Source organism: Salmo salar, chromosome 15 (assembly GCF_965601325.2).
Source record: "Salmo salar chromosome 15, fSalSal1, whole genome shotgun sequence".
NCBI lineage: Eukaryota > Metazoa > Chordata > Actinopteri > Salmoniformes > Salmonidae > Salmo > Salmo salar.
The window spans coordinates 70,587,692-70,614,946 of record NC_138305.1 but is presented as its reverse complement, the minus strand read 5'-3'; the positions used below and the strand labels follow the sequence as shown (position 1 = coordinate 70,614,946).

Sequence of the window (27,255 nt, the reverse complement as noted above, 5' to 3'; positions counted from 1 at the left end):
TCTTGAATGTCGCTGTCTGATCTCTATTTTTAGAAGCTCTGACTGAGGAGGACAAGGAGAAACTTGTCAAAATCAAGAAGAAAATGAAGAGAAAGGTATGGTATACCAAGTATCAAAATCTGAAGACTAAAATTGCATCTTTGTGGTGTTTTCAGGTTGCCTCCAACACACTAAGTCAAATGGTTACTCTCTTCTAGGCAAGGATGAAAAGAAAGGAGAATAACAAGAATAAGAAGATCCGACAGGAGAAAAAGCAAGCAAAGGTAAGGATTGATTTACTTTATGACCAAAATACAAATCGGTCTCCCTCTTTATCTAATAAATCCGTCGCCTTCTGTGTTTCCTGTGCTCAGCTTGACAAAGCCAAGGAGACCAAGGACCAGGAGGAGGTGAAGGCTGAACCAGTTGACCAAGAGCCCCCACAGCCTGCCCCCCCACAGCTGCCCGCCCCAGAGCCCAAAAAGCGTGGCCCTAGGAAGAAGAAAGCTGAGGTGCCTTTACCGGTCGTGGAGACGGACCAGGAGAGAGTAGCCCAGGGAAAGAGAGTGCTGGGAGCCAGGAGTAAGGCCAAGGCCCTGGCTAAGGCTCAGGCAGAGGCGGAGGCTGCGGCCCAGGCGGCCCTGGCAGCTAAGAAGCAGGTGGAAAGGAGAGCCCAGTCCCAGAGACGGCTGGAGGAGAGGAAAAGACAGCAGATGATCCTGGAGCAGCTGAAGAAGCCCACTGAGGACATGCGTCTCACAGACCACCAGCCCCTTCCGGAGCTGTCTCGGATCCCTGGCGTGGTTCTCTCTGGCGTGGCCTTCTCCCATTGCCTGGCTGTGGTGGAGTTCCTGCACAGCTATGGCAAGGTGCTGGGCCTCCACATCCCCAGGGACGTGCCTAGCCTCAGCACACTGCAGGAGAGCCTCCTGGGCCTGGGAGACAGCCAAGGCGAGGTCCAGGATCTGCTCATCAGGCTGGTGGAGGCCGCACTACACGACCCAGGCCTGCCACCGTACTACCAGGTGTGTTGTGGACTCTATGGCGATAGTATTGGAGATGGGTGTTCGTGTTTTAATTATTATTTATTTTTTTAAGTTCTGTCTTCATGTTGACATTTTACTGTTAGCAATAGTTTACCATTTAAAAAATGTAGTTGTACGTTGCATGTAAACCCTAGTTCAACAGATTAACCAGTTCCCTTCTCCCTCCAGTCGGTGAAGATCCTAGGGGAGAAGCTGGTGGATCTGGAGCTGACTCGCAGCACAGTGTCCGAGGGCCTGAGAATCTTCCTGGAGTCCCACGGCTTTGACATGGAGGTGTGCAACGTGCTGCGGACCAAGACCTTCCATGCCCTCGGCCCCGACACAAAGGCTGCCATCCTGGGCTTCCTGGTGGAGGAACTCAACGGTAGCAACATCGTCATTAGGTCAGGGTGACAATACAGATAAACTAAGGAGCTACTATCAACCTTCATGCCCTCACTACTATTACTGCTCATATTTGTTTAATGAAGTATCCTAAGTATGATGCAAATATCTTTCACAATGGAAATGTGTCAAAAGAAACCCCTTCTGGAAAGAATCTCCCACATTTAAGTGATACCTGTTTGTATGTTTTTGCATTGCAGTGAGATTGACAACACACTGGAAAACATGGCTACTTACAGGAAGAACAAGTGGATCATCGAGGGGAAATTGCGCAAGTAAGGCCGGTCACGGCTCCTTTAATTTAGCTTTGTCTTAGTTGGTGGATGGAGAGTGTGTGATACCACTGATGTTGTGTGCGTTTTGATATCTGACGTGTATGTGCTCCCCCAGACTGAAGGCAGCTCTCGCACGGCGTACAGGGCGGTCTGAGGAGGAGCTGTGTCTAGAGGAGAGGAGGCGCAGTGCCAGGGTGGCAGAGGAGGAGAATCTCATTCTACAAGGGAGCAGCTCCATGGAGAGGGGCCGCCGCGCGCCCAAGGAGGAGCCCAAACTCGACGACGTACGTGTGTGTGTGTGTGTGTGTCAAACCCAAATTCGGCGGTGATGATATACTGTATATTCTACTCACCAAATGCCCTTTCCACAGACTGACAGCCCCACCAATGACAGCGTTCCAGAGTTGGAGAGGCAGATCGATAAGCTAACGAAGGTAAGGCTAACATACTCTGCAGTCCATCTTCCGCATTCGTTTTTTCTTTCGTGTCTATTCAAACTACATTGTGTGCGCATCTCTGGTTTGTTTTGTATTTGCAAAATGTTGCCCTAAGTATTTCCTCTCCTCCACAGCGGCAGGTGTTTTTCCGTAAGAAGCTGCTCCAGTCGTCCCACTCCCTGCGTGCGGTCTCTCTGGGCCAGGACCGGTTCCGCCGGAGATACTGGGTCCTGCCCCACCTGGGAGGGGTGCTGGTGGAGGGGCCTGAGGAGATCCTAGGTGAGTCACAGAGCAACTGCCCTCAACCCTCTGCTAGCCAACAAAAAAAGATCTTTAGAATATTTTTATTGACTCTAAACATATCTCTCCTCTGTCTGGTAGCGTCAGAAGATATCCTGGTGAAGGAGGTGCCTATCACTCTTCTGAAGAGGGAACCTAAAGTGGAGGAGACGCTCACTCCTACTACCCCTCCTGCCCCCCTCCCCTCCTCTCTCCCTCCCAAGTCTCAGACTTCCTTCCCCCCTGAGGAGGACCCCCTCCCCGGCACCGCATCTCTCATGAGCAGCCCCAGGGCCCGGGGTCGCCCACGCAAAATCAAACCAGAGGTGGAGCTACACCTCCGCACTGCCAAGTGTCGCCGCCGTCGCCGTAGCAGCAAGTCCGGCGGGGAGGAGACTGGGCCAAGCGTTGCCCCAGAGGCCACCACTAACGGCTCACAAGACCTCACGCAGTCCGCCTTCCACAACTGGCTCAGCCAATCGCAGGGCGCTATAACTAACGGGACGGAGCCAGCAACAGGCAGCCAACCAGAGGACAGTGTGAAGGAGATGGCGGAGAAACAGGGGCAGTGGTTCAACTTGCTGCCCAAACAGCCCTGTGACAAAACCTCTCTAACAGAACCCCAGACCCCCCCAAGCACACCCCCCAAACGCCTCCCTCTGACCCCCAGCACCCTGCCCGCCCTCGCCGCTCCACTGCTGCAGGTGAGTCCCAACCACAGCCCCCCTCAGCCCCCTGCACACTCTCCAGGACCCTCATGGGAGAGAACACTCTACATACATTTTCATATGATCTCTTATTAAACAAGCACTCTTTCTCCCTTTCCCTCTCCAGTCTGTCCCAGCCTCCTCGGACTCCCCACCCCAGGTGGCCCCTACCCAGACCCCCACCCCAGCCAAACCGGGGCGCAGGCGGAGGAGGGGCAGCAGAGGCAGCAGTCCCGCTCGTAGGGTTGGAGCTAGAGGGGCTGCAGCTAAGCGTCGTGGCCGCCCTCCTTCCACGCTCTTCCAAGAGATAGAGCAGCAATACTTCACTCAGCTCGTGGTCAAGCCCATTCCAGCATGTAAGCCTTGGAATCAATCCATTCAGTTCAAGCCCATTCCAAAACTACTGTGGTTACATGTATCAAATTTCCTCACTGCGGTTTCTGATGAGACTTGTCAGCAATGCAAACATGCTGCAATTTGAGCTGTTGATTTGGCTTACATGATTGTGCATGGTTAGCCGAAGATACTAGCATGTTCAACAAGATGTAATCAGTAGTGGATGACATGTTTGTGTGTGGTTAGCCGATATGGCTAACACGGTTAGCTAACATGATATGCTAGACGCGATGTGGGTGTCTAATGTGTGTGCTGCTGCTGTTGCGTTAGCGATGGTGCGCGGCTGGTGGTGGATCAAGGAGCCTGAGGAGCTGACGGCTACCCTGCAGGCCCTGCACCCGCGAGGCATACGGGAGAAGGTGCTCCACAAACACCTGGCCAAACACATGGAGTACCTGGCTGAGGTCTGCACACGGCCCATCAACGGTGAGGCAGTGAACACTGGTCACTCAGTCAGCTATAGAGGAAGATGTGGATAATAAAAGGTGTACCGTGTTTCAGATTGCTTGTGTTTTATATTGAAGTTGCTTTTGACATCAATGGGACTTGGTTTAAATAAAGTTTTAAAAAGGACGGTTTTGTAATGAATGGAAACTGGATGACGACACGTCTTTCCGTTCCCTTTCTCTCTTGACCATCTCTCCTTCTCTGACCCTCTCTATCCCCTTGCCTCTTCCCCTCTCCTCCACCCTGTCTTCTCACCAGACACTATATTCCAGGTGAAGGTGGAGGTGGGCGAGGCCCTGCTGGAGGCTCTGCAGCAGCCGTGGCAGGTCCAGGAGCGGGCCCTGGAGACAGACGTCAGCGCCCTCCGCTGGGTGGAGGACCTGGAGCGGAGGGTCATCGCCGCTGACCTGCACCTCAAGGTGAGGCGCCAAGGGGACAGTGGGGCTGTGTTGCAGTAGTCTAAAGTGAATTCCTGTGTTTGGTTCAATGCCTTTCCCTACACAGACCTGGAAATACAATTGGGGGAGAGGAGATTCCCAAATAAGTCACCCCCACGTTTACAGAGTTTTTAGATCTGTGCTGACAAAGGCGAGGAAGACACTTTAGACTGTGGAGATGCACCCAGGGCGGCGTGGGTAGAGTGGGTGGTTGTTAGATATGCCAGAGTTGAATCGTTTTGTCAGTTTTAATATGGCTGCAGTTGCACTGAATGTCCAGAGGGTGGCTTATTGGGCCTGTGCTGCTACAGTTTGTACTGAGTGACTGTCCCCCTCCCATGTCATAGTGTCATGCAAAAAGAGTTCACACTCATCACATCACATGTCCATGACTTATATTTCAAGATGGCTCCCCAGAATGGAAGGAGTGACACTGACAATAGCGCGGAAACGCCAGGCGCAGGATTCCAGGTACAAACCAGGTTTCAGATCTAATGTTCACTCATCGTCACCCTGTTTTAAGATCTACACTCGTTCACAAGTCTTCATGTTTCCCCTTTTCCTTTAGAATTGTATCTGTCACAATTCCTCTTTTCCTACACCTCTTAAAATGACATGGAGATGTCCCAAATATCAGAATGTGTAGAATTCTCACTTGAACACCCTTGCTCCTTACTGTTAGAAATACGAGCTGTTTGTCTCTCTGATCCTTCTGTTCACCCTGCCTCTGTCCTTTTTTAGGGGCCTGCTGTTATGTTAATTAGTTTACGTCGTTAAAAAAATGTATTATTTGATGTCTACACTTGATGTCGCTTACCTTTCCTCACAACCCTTTTGAGTCTTTCTCTAGCTTCAAAGTCCTTTGCTAACTGCTTTTTGGTTGTCGAGAACTATAATATTCTCTTTTCTGTTATTCTCCATCCTCCCCTCAGCCCTACACGGTCCCAGAGGCAGACTCCACACGTGACGACCTGCAGTACTACGAGCATGACACGGACCCCCGGGACGACTGGCTCGTGCGGACCAAGAAGGAGTGGTCGGACCTGCCCCGCGTGGCCAGTCACCCGCTGGACCTGGCAGTGCTGCGCCTGGCCAACCTGGAGAGGAACATCGACCGGCGCTACCTGAAGGAGCCCCTCTGGAACCTGGCCGAGGTGGTACGTCTCGCCCCGCTCACCCCCGAGGAGAGCCAGATGGGCCAGATGGACGTCATGAGGTGAGAGAGAGGAAGGGACATGGGTCAAAGTCAGACTAGGGGTTGGAAAGGATGGAGTGGATGGAAGCCTGATTTAATCGTAATAGGATGGATTGGATTTGTGTAGCATTTGGTCAATTTGCTTAAAACACTTGAGTGACTTATGCTTTTTTTCTCACTTAACCTGTTGAGGACAGACGTTCCGCCTGCGGAACCCCTAGGCAACAGCCAATGGCATCGCACGGCGCGAAATACAAAACCAACTAAAACACCACAATTCAATTTTCTCAAACAATCAACTATTTTACACCATTTTAAAGATAACTCTCGTTAATCTAACCACATTGTCCGATTTCAAAAAGGCTTTACAGCGAAAGCAAAACATTAGATTATGTTAGGAGAGTACATAGACACAAATAATCACACAGCCATTTTCCAAGCAAGCATATATGTCACATAAACCCAAACCACAGCTAAATGCAGCACTAACCTTTGATGATCTTCATCAGATGACACTCCTAGGACATTATGTTATACAATACATGCATGTTTTGTTCAATCAAGTTCATATTTATATCAAAAACCAGCTTTAACATTAGCATGTGATGTTCAGAACTAGCATACCCACCGAAAACTTCCGGTGAATTTACTAAATTACTCATGATAAACGTTGACAAAATACATAATTATTTTAAGAATTATACATACAAAACTCCTTTATGCAATCGCTATGTCCGATTTTAAAATAGCTTTTCGGCGAAAGCACATTTTGCAATATTCTGAGTACATAGCTCGGCCATCACGGCTAGCTATTTTGACATCCGCCAAGTTTGGGGCTCACTAAACTCAGAATTACTATTAGAAAAATTGGATTACCTTTGCTGTTCTTCGTCAGAATGCACCCCCAGGACTTCTACTTCAACAACAAATGTTGTTTTGGTTCCAAATAATGCATAGTTATATTCAAATAGCTCCGTTTTGTTCGTGCGTTCAGGTCACTATCTGAAGGGTGACGCGCGAGGGCATTTCGTGACAAAAATGTCAAAATATTCCATTACCGTACTTAGAAGCATGTTAAACGCTGTTTAAAATCAATTTTTATGCTATTTTTCTCGTAAAATAGCGATAATATTCCAACCAGGCAACGTTGTATTCATTCAAAGGCTGAATTCATTCACTGTCCCCAGGCTGACCACTTACAAATTCTGCTGCTGTTCTTTGTCCAGAGACAGCAGACACCATTCCACTTTCTGGCAGCTTTAGAGAGCCAATGGAAGCCTTAGAAAATGTCACGTTACAGCACAGATGCTGTATTTTCGATAGAGATGCAACAGAAGGACAACAAATTGTCAGACAGGGCACTTCCTGTATGGAATCTTCTCAGGTTTTTGCCTGCCATATGAGTTCTGTTATACTCAGACACCATTCAAACAGTTTTAGAAACTTTAGAGTGTTTTCTATCCAAATCTACTAGTTATATGCATATTCTAGTTTCTGGGCAGGAGTAGTAACCAGATTAAATCGGGTACGTTTTTTATCCAGCCGTGAAAATACTGCCCCCTATCCCAAAGAAGTTAAGCTCTTAACTGTTTCTGTAATCTCTTCCTTCCCCTCTCTCGCTCCTGCCCCCCCCAGTCTGGAGAGTGAGATAACCTCCAGGTTGCGGACATGGCGTCAGGCCCTGGACCGTTGTCGGAGCGCCCCCCAGCTGTGTCTGTGTCTGCTGCAGCTGGAGAAGGCCATTGCCTGGGAGAGATCCGTGGTCAAAGTGGTGAGGACAAACCCACTAGCAATGCTCAATATGTACACTGAGAATAGAAACCATTGTTATAAAGGGAGGGGGATGGATGTAGGCGAAATGAGTAATATAGAACATTAGTAGAGATCGCAGACACTTTGATCCAAAGCAGCTTCCAGTAAACACATGTAGTATATTATCATAGTCTGAAAGACAGCACCAGAAATGTTGTCTTCAAGACTCTACCTGTGTGTCTGTTGTAGACGTGTCAAGTGTGCAGGAAGGGGGATAATGATGAGTACCTGCTGCTGTGTGACTGCTGTGACCGCGGCTGCCACATGTACTGCCTGAGGCCAAAGGTCACCCAGGTGCCAGAGGGGGACTGGTTCTGCCCCACCTGTTTCTCCAAGGTGAGGACTGACTGGGGCTCTGCTCGGCTACCCTTATGGATTACAGCAGTGGTCACTGTTCACCTAAAGGTCGATCCACAGCTTACTCAGTCGTTATGGATACGTGGGACGGTAGTGTCCCACCTGGCCAACATCCGGTGAAATGGCAGAGCGCCAAATTCAAATTAAATTACTATAAATATTTAACTTTCATGAAATCACAAGTGCAATACATCAAAATAAAGCTTTACTTGTTGTTAATCCAGCCAAGGTGTCATATTTCAAAAAGGCTTTACTGCGAAAGCAAAATATGCGGTTTTCTGAGGACTGCGTCCAGCACACAAATGCATAAATCATTTTCAACTAGGGAGTTGCGACACGAAAGTCAGAAGTAGCGATATAATATATGCCTTACCTTTGAAGATCTTTTTCTGTTGGCACTCCAAAATGTCCCAGTTACATTACAAATGGTCCTTTTGTTTGATAAATTCCTTCTTTATATCCATAAAAACTCAGTTTAGCTGGCGCGCTTCAGTCAATAACCCACTCGGTTTCCCTCCTTCAAAATGCATACAAAATGAATCCCAAACGTTACCAATAAACTTATCCAAACAAGTCAATCAACGTTTATAATCAAACCTTAGGTACCCTAATACACAAATAAACAATAACATTTAACCTCTATGGGCTAGGTGGGACGCTAGCGTGCCACCCGTGGTGCACTCCATCAACAGCAGGTGCATTTCAAGAGCGGCAAATTTGAATCCAAATAAATGTCAAAATTCAAATTTTTCAAACATACAACTATTTTACACCCTTTGAAAGATAAACATCTCCTTAATCTAACCACGTTTTACGATTTCAAAAAGGTTTTACGGCGAAAGCATAAATTTAGAGTATGTTAGGACAGTACATTTACAAGAGTTGTGTGTAATGTTTTGTCAATTCAAAGACTGGGTCACCAAAACCATAAAACCAGCTAAAATGATGCACTAACCTTTTACAATCTCCATCAGATGACACTCCTAGGACATTATGTTAGACAAAGCATGCATTTTTAGTTCTATCAAGTTCATATTTATATCCAAAAACAGCGTTTTACTATGGCATTGATGTTGAGGAAATCGTTTCCCTCCAATAACCGGCAGTCAAGTCAGCGTTACAAATTAAATAATTAAAATTAGAAAACATTGGTAAAATATTATATTGTCATTTAAAGAATTATAGATTTACATCTCTTGAACGCAATCAACTTGCCAGATTTAAAAATAACCTTACTGGGAAATCACACTTTGCAATAATCTGAGCACTGCGCCCAGAAAAATACGCGTTGCGATACAGACTAGACGTCATGTTGGGGAGATCTAAAATCGAAAATACTATGTAAATAATCCATTACCTTTGATTCTCTTCATCAGATGTCACTTCCAGGTATCACAGGTCCATAACGAATGTAGTTTTGTTCAAAAAAGCTCATCATTTATGTCCAAAAATCTCCGTCTTGTTAGCACATGATCTAAGCCAGCCGGACTTCTCGTCATGAACGAGGGGAAAAAATATATTTACGTTCGTTCAAACATGTCAAACGTTGTATAGCATAAATCATTAGGGCCTTTTTTAACCAGAACATGAATAATATTCAAGGTGGACTAATGCATACTCTTTTATAACGTATTGGAACGAGGGTACCCAACATGAACTCGCGCGCCAGGTGTCTAATGGGACATCATCGTTCCATGGCTCTTGTTCGGTCAGATCTCCCTCCAGAAGACTCAAAACACTTTGTAAAGGCTGGTGACATCTAGTGGAAGCAATAGGAAGTGCCAAAATATTCCTCAGCCCCTGTGTTTTTCAATGGGATAGGTTTAAAGGCAATACAACACATCAGGTATCCACTTCCTGTCAGAAAATGTCTCAGGGTTTTGCCTGCCAAATGAGTTCTGTTATACTCACAGACACCATTCAAACAGTTTTAGAAAATTTAGGGTGTTTTCTATCCATATGTAATAAGTATATGCATATTCTAGTTACTGGGTAGGAGTGGTAACCAGATTAAATCGGGTATGTTTTTTTTATCCAGCCGTGTCAATACTGCCCCCTAGCCCTAACAGGTTAAGACAGAGAATTGTTATTGTCTTTACCGGAGATAAACAAAAAGAACGTGCCCTCTCGGCCATGCGTTTGGAAACACTACAGCCAAAATGGAGCCACTAGAAAAACTACAACTTCTCCCTAATTTTTCCAAAAACCAGCCTGAAACTCTTTCTAAAGACTGTTGACATCTAGTGGAAGCCCTAGGAACTGCAATCGGGGACGATTTCGCCCTATTATAAAAGTGCCAGGCATTGAAATCAGTGGTATGCAGATTTTTTTTATTTTTTATGGTTTGACCTCGGGGTTTTGCCTGCGATTTCAGTTCTGTTATACTCACAGACATTATTTTAACAGTTTTAGAAACTTCAGTGTTTTCTATCCAAATCTACCAATTATATGCATATCCTAGCTTCTGGGCCTGAGTAGCAGGCAGTTTACTTTGGGCATGCTTTTCATCCGGACGTCAAAATACCGCCCCCTATCCCAAAGAAGTTAAAGGGCGTGCGTTTGCTGGAGTCTGATTTTTTTGGGGATCAATGTATACCTTTTGGTAGCATGATACTTTGCCGATCCTTGCGTTCCTAGACTCCCAAATAGCAACATTCAGACCGGCGATAGCAGTGATTTTCTTGTCTTCCCTTGCTAGCTTGCTGGCTAAAAACAGCAAGCTAGCTAGCTTTTTAGCGTCCCACATGTCCATGTGAAATAATCTGATTTATAATAAAAAATGATGCCTTGGCTAACCTAAAATATTGTAACCTACAACATTATACCACTTTGATACGCTGCTTGGAATGTATTCACTCCCATATCGGCTAAAAATAGAATGTAATCGTTTTTGCTCATGTAGTAAAAGCACATGGCTAACACCTGTTTTTACCATTTTAAAATAGACTGGAATCACATAGTTTTAGTTTGCACCAAAGAAAACAAGTGATAGACAATAATACAGATAAAATAATAATTTAAAAAACAACGTGCAGGTGTGGTTGGAAGTCCAAGGGCTTATATGAAAACCACACCACAAAAAAACTATATACAATACATACGTACAAAAATGAAAATCGATAACAAAACCTACTAAGTATAAATGAATTGATCAGTATTCACACACAAAATATATATATTTGTTTTGTTTAAATGTGTGTGCATGTGAGTGTGAGAGAGTTGGGCCATATGGAGGAGATTACTGAGTAGTTTGGTTCATCAGGCTGACCCCCAGTCTTCGCTTGAAGTTATTGAGGGAGGATGTTATGTGAAGATAATTGCATTGATGTATTTCAGTATTAACCAGGAAGAATCCATTGAAGGGTTTAGGTAAACTGTCTGGGTGGTGCATAATTGGCGTACATTGTCGTAAATAGACAAGATATTGAGTTTCTTAAACAAAGGTATAGATGCAGCCAGGTAATTAGTCGAGGTGGCTAGTCTTGCAAATGTATTTTGTATGTGTAGGTATGAGGCGTATGTACTGGCCAGTAAATGAGATATGGGTAAATGAAGCTATATTATAGAGTTAGGAAGCAAGCCTGATGAACCAAACCGTTCATCTTTCTGATGATATCAACAGATTTCATCACTTTGCTGCAGACAAATTGAATATGATCTTTCCAGGATAACTTTTCATCAATTAAAACTCAGAGGAACCTAGTGGATGTAACGTGTTCCTTTTCATTCCCACCAATTGAGATTCTGGCTCTTTTTTTTAACAATATTTCTTATTCTTACTAGTGAATACAATAAAGCTGGATTTTTTTTTTGCATTTAAAGATCATTTGTTTTTCTGGAACTATTCAGAAAATGTGGCGATGCCTGAGTTGGCTTCATTAATTTGTGAATCAAAATTCTTGTGTGATAAAGTCAAATTGATATCATCAGCAAAGAGAATGGGAAGTACGATAGACACAGCAGCAAGGTCATTTATATAGATTAGGAATAATAAAGGTGCAATTGTCATACCCTGTGGCATGCCACAAGATGTCTTGGCCCTGGTAGATCTGTATCATAAACATAACTATATAGCCAATTATACAGTTGAAGTTGGAAGTTTACATACACTTAGGTTGGAGTCATTAAACTCGTTTTTCAACCACTCCACAAATTTCTTGTTAACCAGCAATAGTTTTGGCAAGTCGTTTAGGACATCTACTTTGTGCATGACACAAGTAATTTTTCCAATAATTGTTTACAGACAGATTATTTCACTTATAATTCACTGTATCACAATTCCAGTGGGTCAGACTGTGCCTTTAAACAGCTTGGAAAATTCCAGAAAATTATGTCATGACTTCAGAAGCTTCTGATAGGCTAATTGATTTAATTTGATGCAATTGGAGGTGTGCCTGTGGATGTATTTCAAGGCCTACCTTCAAACACCGTGCCTCTTTGCTTGATATCATGGGAAAATCAAAAGAAATCAGCCAAGACCTCAGAAAATAATTGTAGACCTCCACAAGTCTGGTTCATCCTTGGGAGCAATTTCCAAACGCCTGAAGGTACCACGTTCATCTGTACAAACAATAGGACGCAAGTATAAACATCATGGGACCACGCAGCTGGCATACCGCTCAGGAAGGAGACGCGTTCTGTCTCCTAGAGATGAACGTACTTTGGTGCGAAAAGTGCAAATCAATCCCTGAACAACAGCAAAGGACCTTGTGAAGATGCTGGAGGAAACGGGTACAAAAGTATATATATCCACAGTAAAACGAGTCCTATATTGACATAACCTGAAAGGCCGCTCAGCAAGGAAGAAGCCACTGCTCCAAAACCGCCATAAAAAAGCCAGACTACAGTTTGCATGGGGACGAAGACTTTTTGGAGAAATGTCCTCTGGTCTGATGAAACAAAAATAGAACTGTTTGGCCATAATGACCATCGTTATGTTTGGAGAAAAAATGGGGAGGCTTGCATGCCGAAGAACACCATCCCAAACGTGAAGCACGGTGGGGCAGCATCATGTTGTGGGGGTGCTTTGCTGCGTGAGGAACTGGTGCACTTCACAAAATAGATGGCATCATGAGGTAGGAAAATTATGTGGATATATTGAAGCACCATCTCAAGACATCAGTCAGGAAGTTAAAGCTTGGTTGCGAATGGGTCTTCCAAATGGACAATGACCCCATGTATACTTCCAAAGTTGTGGCAAAATGGCTTAAGGACAACAAAGTCAAGGTATTGGAGTGGCCATAAAGCCCTGACCTCAATCCTATTGACAATTTGTGGGCAGAACTGAAAAGCGTGTGCGAGCAAGGAGGCCTACAAACCTGACTCATTTACACCAGCTCTGTCAGGAGGAATGGGTCTAAATTCACCCAACTTGTTCTGACACACTGGGAATGTGAAAGAAATAAAAGCTGAAATAAATCATTCTCTCTACTATTATTCTGACATTTCACATTCTTAAAATAAAGTGGTGATCCTAACTGACTGAAGACAGGGAATTTCTACTCTGATTAAATGTCAGGAATTGTGAAAAACTGAGTTTAAATGTATTTGGCTAAGGTGTATGTAAACTTCCGACTTCAACTGAATATGTGTAATAGAAATAGCTTTGTTTTTAAGGAAATAAAAATAAGAGTAGGAGATGAGTGAGAATACATTTTTCAGTTAATCTTACTTGTCATATTAGAAGAAATAGTGTATATATTGCCGTAGAGGCATTTTAGTTCATCTTAACTGTATTGGAGTCAAATCATAAAGGTTAAAGCTAAATGTAATTGTGTTTACTTGAGTGTAGTCATTGTTCGTTCAGTGGGAAGGGTAGAGACAACTGCAGAGGACCTAATTTTCATAAAGGTCTTTGAAGCTTATCAAGGCTTTGTTTTTCCACATAAAATAGGCAGAATCCAAAGACGAAGGGGGAGAAAATGGTTGTTGCAAATGGATCCCAGTACAGAGGGGCCTTTAAAACCAAAATGGTTCCCGAAACTTTGTCCAGATTTTAAGAGAAGAAACTACAACCGGATTAGAAGTAAATTTGGATGCAGTAACGGGTCTAGTGGAGCTAACAAGGGAAGTGAGAGAGGAAAGGACCAAGCTTCTAGAAGGCACCAGTCTGTCCCAGGGGTATGAAGCCAAAATGTGAGTTTCTGAATGTTAGCAGCCCAATAATAGAATATGAAATTAGGTAAAGCTGAACCACTTTCAGAGTGGTTTATTTGAAGCATTTAAAAAAAAAAAATTTTGGAAGGTTTGCTATTCCAGATGAAGGTAGATATCGTCTGCTCCAGAGATTTGAAAAAGGTTTTTATTCAAAATTTGAGAGGAGCAAAACTGAGTTGAAAGCAAGGTAGGCAGGCCTACGTACTACAAAGAGCCCCCTATTTTGTGACGAAAAACGACATTCATGTACTGCGTTGAGTTTTGTTCCAATACCTAAAGTCTGCCGAGCCTCTAACCAGAGGGCATGGGTTCATAACGTCGCAGATAGAAATGTCCTGCCTTTTCAACCTGGGTTAGATTGAGAAACTGATTTACTTTTTGAAAATTCAACCAAAAAGTCACATTGATGCAATGTGATTACAATTATCTGCCCTGTTGTTTTGGCGAATTTAATTTGAAACTGAACCGTTATTAAACCATAATACTGTCAGTAGCATTGAGCCCCTTAGGCCTAGTCATGCTAACACCAGCCTCTACCCACAGCTCGCTGTGTAGTCACGTGGGTCACGCGTCACCCAGGCTACCGTACGCCCTCCTCCTTCAAAACCTGCTACTCTGTAAAGTGGCCCTGAGTCCTTAACCTTTCCCCAGGGCTGTTATTTACTCTCTGTCTCACTGTGTCCTGTTGTTTATAAGGCGAGTGACGGTGAGTCACCACATAGCAACCAGCGCTCCTCCAAGCAGAGGACCCGGGTGAAGAAGAGGAGGTACGAAGACGACAGTTCTGAGGAGGAGACGGTGCCCAGCAGACGTAGTGGCGGTGGTGATGGCATGGCAATGCGACAGAAGGACGGCGGCCCCGCCTCATCCTCCTCCTCCCGTTACTCGGGAGACGGGGGATGCACGACTGGCTTCTCGCCCGCCAAGCGCCGCCGCATGACCACCCGCAACCAGCCCGACCTCACCTACTGCGAGTGAGTCTGAACTTAGATGAGTTATCTCCTCAGTGTTAGTCGTTATAGGCCCACGAGCTTCCATTACTGACTTCAGATCACTTCTTGTTACACAGGTTTCTGTAGGACCACTTCTAACGTGTGTGTGTGTGTGTGTGTGTGTGTGTGTGTAGAATCATCCTTATGGAGATGGAGTCTCACGCTGACGCCTGGCCCTTCCTGGAGCCGGTCAACCCCCGCATGGTGCCTGGCTACCGACGCATCATCAAGAACCCCATGGACTTCCTCACCATGAGGGAGAGGCTGCTACAGGGAGGGTACGGGGCACTACTTCACTCTGTCTGTCTGTGTGTCAATCTACAACATGACCCCAACTTCCATAAGGAGGCCGGTTTCTCTCGTTTTCCATAATGTTACTGAAAACTTGTCACCTTTTTATATTTGACCTGTCTTTCTCCCCTCTCCTCCCCTGCTCCCAGGTACTGCAGCTGTGAGGAGTTTGCAGCGGACGCCCATCTGGTGTTCAACAACTGCGAGCAGTTCAACGAGGACACGTCCGAGGTGGGCATGGCTGGACACTCCATGAAGCGCTTCTTCGAGAACCGCTGGGTGGAGTTCTACGAGAGCAAGGACAAATAGGAGCCCAGGGCGCTGGGGGTGGGGCCAAGGACAGCGCCCTAACCCCATTGCCTGACGCTTATGCTCTCCATTACTACTAAGACTGTCTTGGCTGGAGTCTCCTCCAGCCCTGTATAGATATGTATAGGTTTGGTTATTTGTATGTCGTTCTTGTTTTTCCTTTATAAAACCTCGACCCAGTTGGGTTGAAATTCTCTGGATGACAGAGAGGGGGATGTTTGAGCTCTCCACCTCTCTTCCTTCCCTCCCGCCCTCCCACTGCACCCTCACATCTGCACCTGATCAGCTGCTTGGAATTCTGCTGTCGTCACGTTCTCTCCTAAGCCTCACCCCTCGTCTCATAACAAGGCCACGATATTGGTCCATCCCTTGCTCTGGGGGGCGGGAGGAGGGTCTGAGGCCCTGAGTTGATTGGTTCTCTAATTCTGCCCTGTGTCATGGTCCCAGTCAAGAGGTCTGCCAGACCAATGCGACCGCTTCGCTTCAGACCTGACATGCTCTGACCTCGTTTCGACCCCAAGTGGATCAAAACCCTACCGTTCTCTCTAAACTCAAACACTTTGGGATTGGATCCTCTCTTAACTGTTCAATGGAAATGTCATGTGTGGTCTTATGCCTAGAAGCAATTTTTCTCAATATATTTTTATTATATATTCTATATATATATATATATATATAAAGAGTACAATAGCTGGGATTATTTAATAGCAATAGCTTGTAGTGAATATGTACAGACTCCTTAGTTGAGATGTTTAGACGATTTATGAAAAGGCCAGTAAAACAAAGTGGAAAGGATCGTTTTTTTTCTCTCTAAAGACTGTCACATCACACGTAACCAACCCCTAACACACACACACACACACACACACACACACGACCACCCTGCTGCTGTGTGAAGGACACTGGTTTCAGAAACTGGAGGCTTTTAAAAATATTTTAATTTTTTTTACTGTTTTGTGTTTTCACTGCTTCGTAATCACAACGAAGACCGGTAGTCACAGCGATGTGAATTTTCAGCTGAGGTGTGCCTATAGACTGTGTGAATAGGACTAATAAGACGCTACCGCCATTTTAAACCTCTGTTTAAAACACTGTTCGCTTTGTGTTGTAGCTTACCATATTGGTCAAATTGTGTGGAAAACTAGCAAGCTGCTGAAATATTATCGGTTGACTGTTCTGTAGCAATATGTCTCATGTTTTTACCGACATCTTTTCGTTGGAAGAATTGTTTTGATATTATGGAAAAATGTCACTCAATATTTCTTAGTGCTAAAAAAATATATCTGCATTCTAAGTTTAAAGGATCTTAACAGGTATTTGAGAAACACTGAAAATGTTGAATTGTCAATTTGATATTAACGTAGAAACATTGGCCTGTGCTTCTAAAACAAGAAATCATAACCCCCCCCCCCCCCCCCAAAAAAAGAAATACAAGCTTAACTTTCAAGTTGGGGAGATGCTATTACTCTTCTCTTTCTGAATACTGCAGAATAACAGGAAATGTGCATTGAGAGGTTTTTGTGTGTAGGTTTCTGCAGCTTGGCAGTAGAGAACAGGGATAGCTTGTGTGTTATGAGAAACATTTTGTTCTTGACCCGTATTGAAAAAAGGCTTCTATACAAGTCTGTGCACATTTAGCTAACCTCACGTTCTTATTATGAATGCATTGTTTTCTCTGTAAAGGGGCCACTGCACTCCATGGCGTGGCATGGTTGGTGGGTTATGGGAAAGGTATGAAGGCGGCAGGGCGATACTCCACAATCCGGGTTTTATTTAAAGCTTCTTACACTGAACTGAAACCAGTCGATAGGAAATGCATTGTTGTGTTCCTTGCTACACAAAAGGGACGTTCTTTTTTCTATATTTAAAAAGAAATGACATGAAAATAAAAGCAAATGTGGTGTTAAGTGAATTTTTAATAATGTACAGTTTTTGTGACTTTAAATTTGTTCCTTTCTATATTTTTAGGACCAATCTATCATTTTTAAGAGGACGTATTACGAGACCATGTTGTATCGAGGTGATGTAACACGTGTGCATCTGTAGAATGTACTGTGAGTTGAATAAAAAAACATCTAGTAGAGAGACGACACTCCAAATGTCCCTGGGTCCTCATTTCACTCCTGTTTTGTGTTTTATTAAATCACAGTAGCAGTCTCGTACAGTAGCCTCCGCTTGAATGGAGGTGTAAGAGCGGCGCCTATGCACACCTCAGTACCCTGGTGAGCCCTGTCTGGAGCACATGCTGCAGGGAAGGCCCTCCAGTCGGCGCCAGCTGGACTTCCTCTTCTTAAATGGGACCGAGGGGAAGAGGTCTCATTTACACCTTTCACACAGAAACCAAAATGGGTGAGTGTGCTGATCGTTTAGAAGTTGATGCTATGGAAGAGGGAGATAACAGCGTAACCCTTCAAATACTTTCTTCTGACACTATCCATGCACACTCTGTTCTGGGATTGATGGATGGTCTCTATCTCCCTTGTATCCCTTAGCTGGCACTTTGCGAGGGGTTTTAGTGGCAATCAGTTAGAGGTCTGAGTGGGGTTTTGTGTGTGTGTGTGAGTGGTTGTGTCAGCACTCTGGGTGGAGGGGACTGAAAACTCCCCAGCCAGCGGGTTCCACTGCTCGGCCCCACCCATCCTGCCCACACAGAGGGGCTTAACTCCACAAAAGGGGCATAACAACGCCAGTGGAGGGGGGTAATCCACCCCATAATGGGGCACGCTACCGTTCCCCCCCCAACCAGTTAATTCTGGACCGGGTCTTGTACGGAGTGGGCCCCTGAAGCCTAGGGGGCTTCTCTTGGCCATTGACCTCGTCCGGTCCCTTCTTGTCCCCCAAACACCACTTTATCAGCCAGGTTCCCTCCACTCCACTGGGTGGAGGTGTTATGTAGTGTAATCATCTTTACACTTTTTTTTAAGCCTGATCTGTTTGATTAATCAGTTCTAATCAAAACTATCACAAAGCCTGTCGAACAACATGTCACAACTTGAGACTCATGGACATGCAATTTGGCTCATATCTTGACTTTATTGCAAGGATAATGTTTGTAAAATGGTTATCAAATACCTCAAAAAAGTAAATACATTGTGAATGTTAAAACACAACTCTTTGTGTTTTTTTTTAGGGTGGATCTTCACAGGGGTGTTTGTTTCCTATCAAAGATGATGACAAAAAGCATCCATTGAGCCAGCATCACAATAGGCGCCATGGCAACTGCATCATGAAAGAGACTGTCTCCATGGCGATTCGAATGGTACCTCACAAGTAGGTTGATGAAAGAGAGAAAAAGGAGGAGGGGCGGAGGGAGATGCCATGGTGCGTGGGAGATGAACAGTTACGTATTAGATCATTGAAGATAAACTTTAGATTAGATAGAAACCTTTGGCCCTTTTTCAATCCCAGTGAAGTGTTCAGTTATTTTCCGTGTGGAAGGATCATGACGTCATGGTCAACCTTTTACTGTTCTTCAGACACTCCTGTACTCATCCCACGATCACTGCAGCCTCCACTTTTTTGTCTCTGCCTCTGTTTCTCTATGCCAACATAACGTTGTTACAGCTATCAATCATTCAAAAAAAAGTATTGATTACAATATGTGGGATAGATTGACCTTGTGGTTGGATCCAGTCAAACTGTACCCGTATACAGTTGCTGATCAGTCCATCCCATAATGTGGATGCTGTAATTGTGTTTGGTAATGATATGGCCTGTTCATGATATGTCTCTAGCTCTCTCCATCTCTACTCAGTAATGGGCCTCTCCTCAGTGTCATTGATATGAAAATGAGTCCGAGGGAGCTATGATGTGTGCCAGGTGCTCAGGACACTCCAGCTGAGCTCAGCCCAGGAGGAGAAGCCCTCGCCTGGGGAACATAGCCTCATACTGGGGGAGGGGGAATGGTGACCAAACACACTTGGACAATCATTCCACCTAATTCATAACACACAGGTAGGAGGGGGAGGAGGCAAAACGGAGAGGAAGGGGGTCAGTAAAAAGAGGGGTGAGAGAGGGGGGGGGGCAGTCCTCTTGTGTTGTGGTTGGGCCACTCAGACGCTCCTCCAGGGAAAGACCAGTCACACAGACAGAACACACGAACAAAAGGCGAGACAGTCAGACCGAGAAAAGGATCCCGCAGATCGACAGGACAGAAGGACAGAAACGGACAGAGAGGAAAAACAAGACAGATAATTACGCACTCAACCTGTTCAACATGACACTGCGTGAGGTGAGTTAAAAAAAACATTTTTTTTACTTCCTACACAACTTATAAAGGCTTTATCGAACATTCATAAAGTTTCCATAAGCCCAATGAAGATGCTTACTTTTCCTTTATCTTACTTCACCTGTAATTAACTAATGTTGGTCCAAGACAACGAATTATGATTTACAATGACAGCCTTGTGTGTGTGTGTGTGTGTGTGTGTGTGTGTGTGAGTGTGTGTGTGTGTGTAAAAAAAAGCTATTTTTATTTTTTTAGTGAAGTTATTTTAATAACCTGAACCTTTGATCAACGTGGCGGTACGGCCTCTTCAGACATTGATAATGATCATTCCACAGATTAGTTCCATAACTTCATTATAACTTGCTAGGCCATTTGATTTGGATTGTGCCCACATCTACCATAATCTAATGATAAGTGTTCAGGATAACCCGATATGGAAGTATCAGAGTGGCATGGGTCGGTTAGCATGCTAACACAACTCATGTTTTTATATTCAAGACACTGGGTTTGGTATGGTATTTACAATGGTAGTTTAATGCTATATCCTCCTGAGACCCGAAAAAAAAAAAAAAAAATTGGGATTGACATTTTTTTTGTGGGGGTATAGTACATAAAAAAACACAGTTGCGGTATCCTGGTGTCCACTACAGAGGACATTTCTTGATAATCTCTTATTTAGCTCTTATTTAATGTGAACAAATTATTACAGTCTTGACAACTCACTTAATTATTCCTGATATATTTACTTACTAGAAACAGTTTGAATATCAAACACACAAAAATGATAATTAATAATTACACACACTACTTTTCAAATTTCCATAAAATGTGCACATTTTGACAGGAGACATTTTTTTAAGAACCAGGGCTCAGATTCACAAAAAACTTCTTACGCAGAAAATATGTAAGATAAAGAACTTCATAAGATAGTTCGTAAGTGCAATTCCTCAATAATATCTTAAGATTTAATGATTTTCTTATGTACTTCTCAAATATCTTCTTACGAATCTTCTTAAGATGTTTCTTGCTAGGCAACCAATTTAGCTAGCTATCTAGCTAGCAATTAGCATATTTCTTGCTGAGATTACGTTTCTAAAACCTGTTCTTGGGTTTAAAATAATTAATACTGAAACTTTCAGATGAAGTTTTTGAGTGAATTAAACATGTCAATTGCTTTCATGAGCTTTTTCTCTCACTGGCCTGAATTAAGACATGGGTTTAGCTATCTTGGAATTAAGAACAAGGCCATTAACTTTATTTTCAAGAATCAAATTTCTTCTTGACTTTCTGCCTAAGAACATTTCCAATAACCTTTTTAAGGAATAGCAACTTTGCTTAACTTTCTTAAGTCTATAGTTAAGGAGAAAATTGCATTTAAGAAGAAACTTCTTCTTAAAAAGGTTTTGTGAATCTGGCCCCAGGAAGATAAAGTTGTCAAGGTCACAACCCACATATGTGATATGATTGAAAAGCCCAGAATGTCTTCTTAAAAGGACAACAGGACTTAATACAGGGGCTTGTATGGCCTCAGAGATATGCACTAAGAACTGATGTCCATTAGAGAGGACAAAAATGAATTGCTTTGTCTCCGGAGGATTAAAACGTGCCTCTGTTCCCTCTCCCTGAGGAGTTGCGTAGTCGTGAGTTCTGGCGTGCCATGCTGGCCGAGCTGCTGGGTTCCCTGGTGTTTGTGAGTGCTGTTCTGGGGGCCTCTGTGCCGGGCCCTGGAGAGACCTCCACGGGGCCCCTCTACCCAGCCCTGGCTGCAGGCATGGTGGCTGTTGCCCTGGGACACTGTTTTGGAGAGATCAGCGGAGCACAGGTGAACCTGCCTTTCTGGACTTATGGTTGTGTGTCTGTATGCATGTGTGTGTCTCTAACCTTTCGGCACAGAATGACTTGTAAATTGATCACTATGATTGATTGTCAATTTTAACTCTGCCTCTCTCTATCATGGTGCAGGTGAACCCAGCAGTTACCCTGTCTCTGTTGGCCACGCGGAGGCTGGACCTGATGAGGGCCCTGGTGTACGTGGGAGCCCAGTGTCTGGGGGCTTCCCTGGGGGCCGGGGCTCTCTACTTCGCCCTGCCCCTCAAAACCACTGCAGACTGCTTCGTTAGCAGGGTCAGTGTGTGTGGAGGGGGGGGGGGGGGGGGGTCTAAATCTAATCATAGACCTGTACTGTTACTCTTTTAGACTTTTTGTTTCATTTGGAACTCTGCCCCCCCCCTTCCTCCAATTCTAGGTTCCTCTCGAGGTGAATGCAGCCCAGGCTCTAGGGATGGAGCTTCTGTCAACGTTCCAGCTGGTCTTCACTGTGTTCTCCGTGGAGGACCACCGTCGGAGGGAGAACACAGAACCAGGGAACCTGGCCATCGGCTTCTCTCTCAGCGCAGGCGTGCTCATCGGGGTCAGAACTGTTCACGTCTGATTCCTCTTGTCTCTAATTTTATTTAGTTCAATAGTTTAGTGTAGTTGAGGGTAGTTTAGTTTAATAGTGTTGTTTTGTGTAGTTTAGTTCAGTTTACTTTACTTACTTTACTATGTTTTAATCTTTGGGTATGTGTGTGTTGTGGTCCTCTTAGGGTCGGTTCTCTGGAGGCAGTATGAACCCGGCACGTTCCCTGGGTCCAGCCATCATCACTGGCTTCTGGGAAAACCACTGGGTAAGACCCTCCACATCTATTACAGTCACAATATCACCTTGAACTGCATACCGAACAAATTCTCTCTCTCTCTCTTGCTCTCTCTCTCTTGCTCTCTCTCTCTTGCTCTCTCTCTCTTGCTCTCTCTCTCTTGCTCTCTCTCTCTTGCTCTCTCTCTCTCTCTTGCTCTCTCTCTCTTGCTCTCTCTCTTGCTCTCTCTCTTGCTCTCTCTCTTGCTCTCTCTCTCTCTCTTGCTCTCTCTCTCTCTCTTGCTCTCTCTCTCTTGCTTGCTCTCTCTCTCTTGCTTGCTCGCTCGCTCTCTCTCTCTTGCTCGCTCTCTCTCTCTCTCTTGCTCGCTCTCTCTCTCTCTCTTGCTCGCTCTCTCTCTCTCTCTTGCTCGCTCGCTCTCTCTCTCTCTCTTGCTCGCTCTCTCTCTCTTGCTCGCTCTCTCTCTCTTGCTCGCTCTCTCTCTCTTGCTCGCTCTCTCTCTCTTGCTCGCTCTCTTGCTCTCTCTCTCTTGCTCGCTCTCTTGCTCTCTCTCTCTTGCTCTCTCTCTTGCTCACTCTCTCTTTTTCTCCCCCTCTCGCCCTCCCTCCCTCCCTTCAGCTCTTTCCCTCTCTTTCCCTCTTTCTTCTATCCATGTCTCCATCAGTCCTAACCACTCTCTCTCCCCTTCCACACCCCTCCCCCTCCACCAGGTGTACTGGATTGGACCGGTGCTGGGTGCAGTGCTGGCCGGGGTGTCCCATGAGTTCTTCTTTGCCCCCAGTGCATCGAGGCAGAAGCTGGTTGCGTGTCTGACCTGTAAGGACATAGAGATGGTGGAGGCAACCAGCGTATCCCGGTCCTCCCTGTCCACCGTCACCCAGACCGCCATGAGGGCTAAGCAGGTCAACAAACAGGAGCAAAACTAGAAAGGGACACATCATGCTACACAACAATATATAGTGGGGTCTGAAATTATTGACACCCTTGATAAAGATGAGCAATAATGACTGTATAAAATAAATGATTCAAATAATGAGCTAAATTGACTTCAGAAAGTATTCATACCAGTGGCGGTTCTAGACCATTTCAACTGGGGGGGGGCCAGTTGTACTGTTAGAGGGTCCAGTTACATTAGACATTATTGTTGTCATATCGTTTTCTTCACTGCATTGCAGGCATTAGCAGGCAAAAGACCATGTTCATAATCATTAGTGTTCCGCGTTGCCACTGTCTAATAACGGATGTAAAAAAAAAGAAGGATAGCAAAAATTAGTTATGTAAAAATGATTTCATACTCCACATTTAGGGGGGCCACAAGGGGGTCCAAAATTGTTGTCACAGGGGCACTGGCCCCCCCTGCCCCCCCAGAACCACTAGTGTTTCATACCCATTGACTTATTCCACATTTTACAGCCTGAATTAAAAATGGATTCAGTAGATGTTTTTCTTACCTATCTACATACAATACCCCATAATGACAAAGTGAAAACCTGTTTTTAGAATTTTTTTGCTAATTTATTGAAAATGAAATACATAAATATCTCATTTACATAAGTAAATAGTATAGCTATTTAGTATAGCCTTCCCTGTAGCTCAGTTGGTAGAGCATGGTGTTTGCAACGCCAGGGGTTGTGGGTTCGATTCCCACGGGGGGCCAGCACAGGAAAATAATTCTATGAAATGTATGCATTCACTACTGTAAGTCGCTCTGGATAAGAGCGTCTGCTAAATGACAAAAATGTAAATGTAAGTATTCAGACCCTTTGCTATGACACTCCAAATTGAGCTCAGGTGCATTCAATTTACTTTGATCATCCTTGAGATGTTTCTATATAAGGTCCCACAGTTGACAGTGCATGTCAGAGGAAAAACCAAGCCATGAGGTCAAAGGAACTGTCCGTAGATCTCCGAGATAGAATTGATGATGAGACATATATCTGGGGAAGGGTATAAAACAATTTCTAGAGTGTTGAAAGTTTCCAAGAGCACAGTGGTCTCCATCATTGGGAAATTGGAAAAAATATGGAACTACCCAGACTCTGCTTAGAGCTGTCAGTCTGACCAAACAGGACCTTGTTAGGGAGGTGATCAAGAACACAATGACCACTCTGACAGAACTACAGAGTTCCTTGGCTGAGATGGGAGAACCTGCCAGATCGCTAAGTCTCTACAGCACTTCATCAAGTTGGGCTTTACGGGAGAGTGGCCAGACAGAAGTCACTCCTGACAAAAAGGCACATGACAGCACACAAAACGGTTAGCAAAAAGGCAAAAGAATCTGTCATCTGAAGAGACAAAAATGTTACTCTTTGGCCTGAATGCACAGCGCTGTGTCCGGAGAAAACCAGGCACAGCTCATCACCCATCTAACATCATCCCTACCGTGAAGCATGGTGGTGACAGAATCATGCTATGGGGATGCCTTTTCAGCGGCAGGGACTGGGAGACTGGTAAGGATAGAGGGAACAATGAATGAAGCCAAACAGGCAACTCCGTAATGAGAACCTGCTTCAGAGTTCAAAAGACCTTAGACTGGGGCAACGCTGGAATGGCTTCAGAACAAGAATATGAAAGTCCTTGAGTGGCCCAGCCAAAGCCTAGACTTGAATCCTATTGAAAATCTGTGGAAAGATTGCTGTTCACCGCCACTCCTCATCCAATTTAACAAAGCTTGAAAAAAGAATGGGTGAAAATCCCCAAATTCAGATGTGCAAAGCTGATACAGACATACCCAAGACGACTCAAAACTAATCACCGCCAAAGGTGCTTTTACAAAGTATTGACTCAGGGGTGTGAATAGTTATGTAAATGAGATATTTCTGTATTTCATTTTCAATACATTTGCAAAAATGTATAAAAACATGTATTTTACTTTGTCATTATGGAGCATTGTGTGCAGATCGGTGAGAAAAAAAATCTGTTTAATGAACTGTCACAACAAAATGTGGAATAAGTCAAGGGGTATGAATACTTTCTGAAGTACGCATGAAAAAAAAAAGGAAAATTATATTATTTTATATTAACACAATTGCACAGAGAAAGAGATTTAGTATAGCAAGTAATATTTTTTTCCCTCAAAAAGGTAGGGGTAAAAGTGATTGACTCCTCTAAAGACTCTTAGAAATAAAGTAGTCAAAAGTTCAGTATTTTGTCCCATATTCCTACCACGCAATGATTACATCAAGCTTTTGACTTTACAAACTTGTTGGATGTATTTGCAGTTTGTTTTGGTTGTGTTTCAGATTATTTGTGCCCTATAGAAATTCATGGTAAATAATGTTTTGTGTCGTTTTGGAGTCACTTTTATTGTAAATAAGAATATATGTTTCTAAACACTTCTACATTAATGTGGATGCTACCATGATCACGGATAATTCTTAATGAATCGTGAATAATGATGAGTGAGAAAGTTACATAGGGTCAAAGATCATACCCCAAAGACACGCTAACCTCTCACCTTTACCAATAACAGGGACGTTAGCATTCCTTGGGGGTATGATATTTGACCCTATAACTTTTTCACTCATCATTATTCTACAATTCACTCGAAAGACAAGGCACTCTGGGAAATATGCAAATAACACTTTACACTAAGCAGTGTGTTAATATAACACTGAAAAGTGTGGACCTGTATAGACACTGGACCAGTGTTTAATTTAACACTGGATAATTTTCTGTGGACATTAGCATAAGATAAATGCAATATTATAAACTGGGCGGTTCGAGCCCTGAATGCTGATTGGCTGACAGTTGTGGTATATCAGACCGTTTACCATAGGTATGACAAAACATTTATTTTTACGTTGGTAACCAGTTTATAATAGCAATTAGGCACCTTGTGGGTTTGTGGTATATGGCCAATATACCACGGCTAAGGACTGTATCTAGCCACTCCACGTTGCGTCGTGGGTAACAACAGCCCTTAGCCGTGGTATAATGGCCATATACCACACCCCCCCGGGCCTTATTGCTTAAATATACAATATGATCATATAATGATGAAGACAACATAGTTATAATTTCTAATTACATATGAATGTGTAGCCTTCACACTTAGCCACAACATGTAAAATTGTACATACGTTATATATCTATTACACAATTTTATCAATATTCAGTGTATCAGTGATGTTATACTAATTTACGCAGAAATGTGAAATATAACCCATCAACCACTCAAAGAAATGTCCGTTTCGTAACACGGAATCCTTTTATTTTAGCATTACTCACCCTGTCTGTGAATGCTTTGAAATGCTAAAGAGTTTAGCGGTCTGTACTCTGATCGCTGACATAGGCCACCATCTCTGTCATCTTCCTAAGGCTCTCTCACCTCAAAGCTCTGTTATTCTGCTGTTCACTGTCAAATCAGTCCTCAGACCAGAGCCCTCTAACGGCCCAGGTCTAAACAGGGTGTAGGATCAGCTTTTCACAGACGCGCTCCCTACCCTCTTCTAAAATATTCTTGGGTTTGTAATTAGCAATTGTAGGAGGAAAACATTTTGAGGGATGATAAACCCTGAAAATGTTTTTGTTTTTGTTACCTGAATTGTTATGGATGTCTCGTTGCAAATGTTACTTTTTGAAATGTTTTTTGTTAACTGTATAAAGCTATGGATGTTTAAGAATAAAAACTGGTCAATCGTTATTGAAACCATAATGATATTCCTTACACACACTCAAGAGTTGCGCAAGCACACACACACGCTCTCACTCAAATGTGTGTGCGCAGACATCGTCTAACATGCACACTCATACGAATGCACCTTCAGTTTCTAACACACATGGATCTGCTTTCTAATCTACACACGCACACATAACACTCTCACTCCCCATAACAGACAATAGGAAATAACTGCCTTGTGCCGCCAGCATTTTGCATTGTGTGTGTTTTTAGA

General features: G+C 44.0%; 2 protein-coding genes across 6 annotated transcripts in view; both read left to right on the top strand.

The window, feature by feature from the left end:
* LOC106571938 (uncharacterized) overlaps positions 1-17,591 on the top strand; it is a 39,159-nt gene extending 21,568 nt beyond the window's left edge. For 3 of the 5 annotated variants that reach the window (XM_082962001.1, XM_082962002.1, XM_082962000.1), the window contains exons 11-29: positions 34-95; positions 198-263; positions 354-1,004; positions 1,194-1,408; positions 1,610-1,684; positions 1,800-1,968; positions 2,056-2,118; positions 2,256-2,400; positions 2,503-3,104; positions 3,235-3,463; positions 3,774-3,929; positions 4,209-4,369; positions 4,793-4,858; positions 5,320-5,603; positions 7,218-7,353; positions 7,584-7,730; positions 14,604-14,881; positions 15,034-15,177; positions 15,340-17,591. In XM_082962001.1, the coding sequence (XP_082818127.1) occupies positions 34-95; positions 198-263; positions 354-1,004; positions 1,194-1,408; positions 1,610-1,684; positions 1,800-1,968; positions 2,056-2,118; positions 2,256-2,400; positions 2,503-3,104; positions 3,235-3,463; positions 3,774-3,929; positions 4,209-4,369; positions 4,793-4,858; positions 5,320-5,603; positions 7,218-7,353; positions 7,584-7,730; positions 14,604-14,881; positions 15,034-15,177; positions 15,340-15,499 (3,809 nt within the window). In that variant the 3' untranslated portion in view covers positions 15,500-17,591. The remainder of the gene's footprint in view (positions 1-33; positions 96-197; positions 264-353; positions 1,005-1,193; positions 1,409-1,609; positions 1,685-1,799; positions 1,969-2,055; positions 2,119-2,255; positions 2,401-2,502; positions 3,105-3,234; positions 3,464-3,773; positions 3,930-4,208; positions 4,370-4,792; positions 4,859-5,319; positions 5,604-7,217; positions 7,354-7,583; positions 7,731-14,603; positions 14,882-15,033; positions 15,178-15,339) is intronic. The other 2 variants (XM_082962003.1, XM_082962004.1) reach the window with 2 other exon arrangements.
* A 3,766-nt stretch (positions 17,592-21,357) lies between these two features.
* On the top strand, positions 21,358-26,997 carry LOC106571939 (aquaporin-4). Its single transcript, XM_082962007.1, has 5 exons — positions 21,358-21,549; positions 21,690-21,851; positions 21,973-22,137; positions 22,313-22,393; positions 23,071-26,997. Exons 1-5 carry the CDS (start codon positions 21,385-21,387, stop codon positions 23,284-23,286), a joined length of 789 nt encoding a protein of 262 aa, XP_082818133.1. The 5' UTR covers positions 21,358-21,384; the 3' UTR covers positions 23,287-26,997.
* The last annotated feature ends 258 nt before the right edge of the window (positions 26,998-27,255 follow it).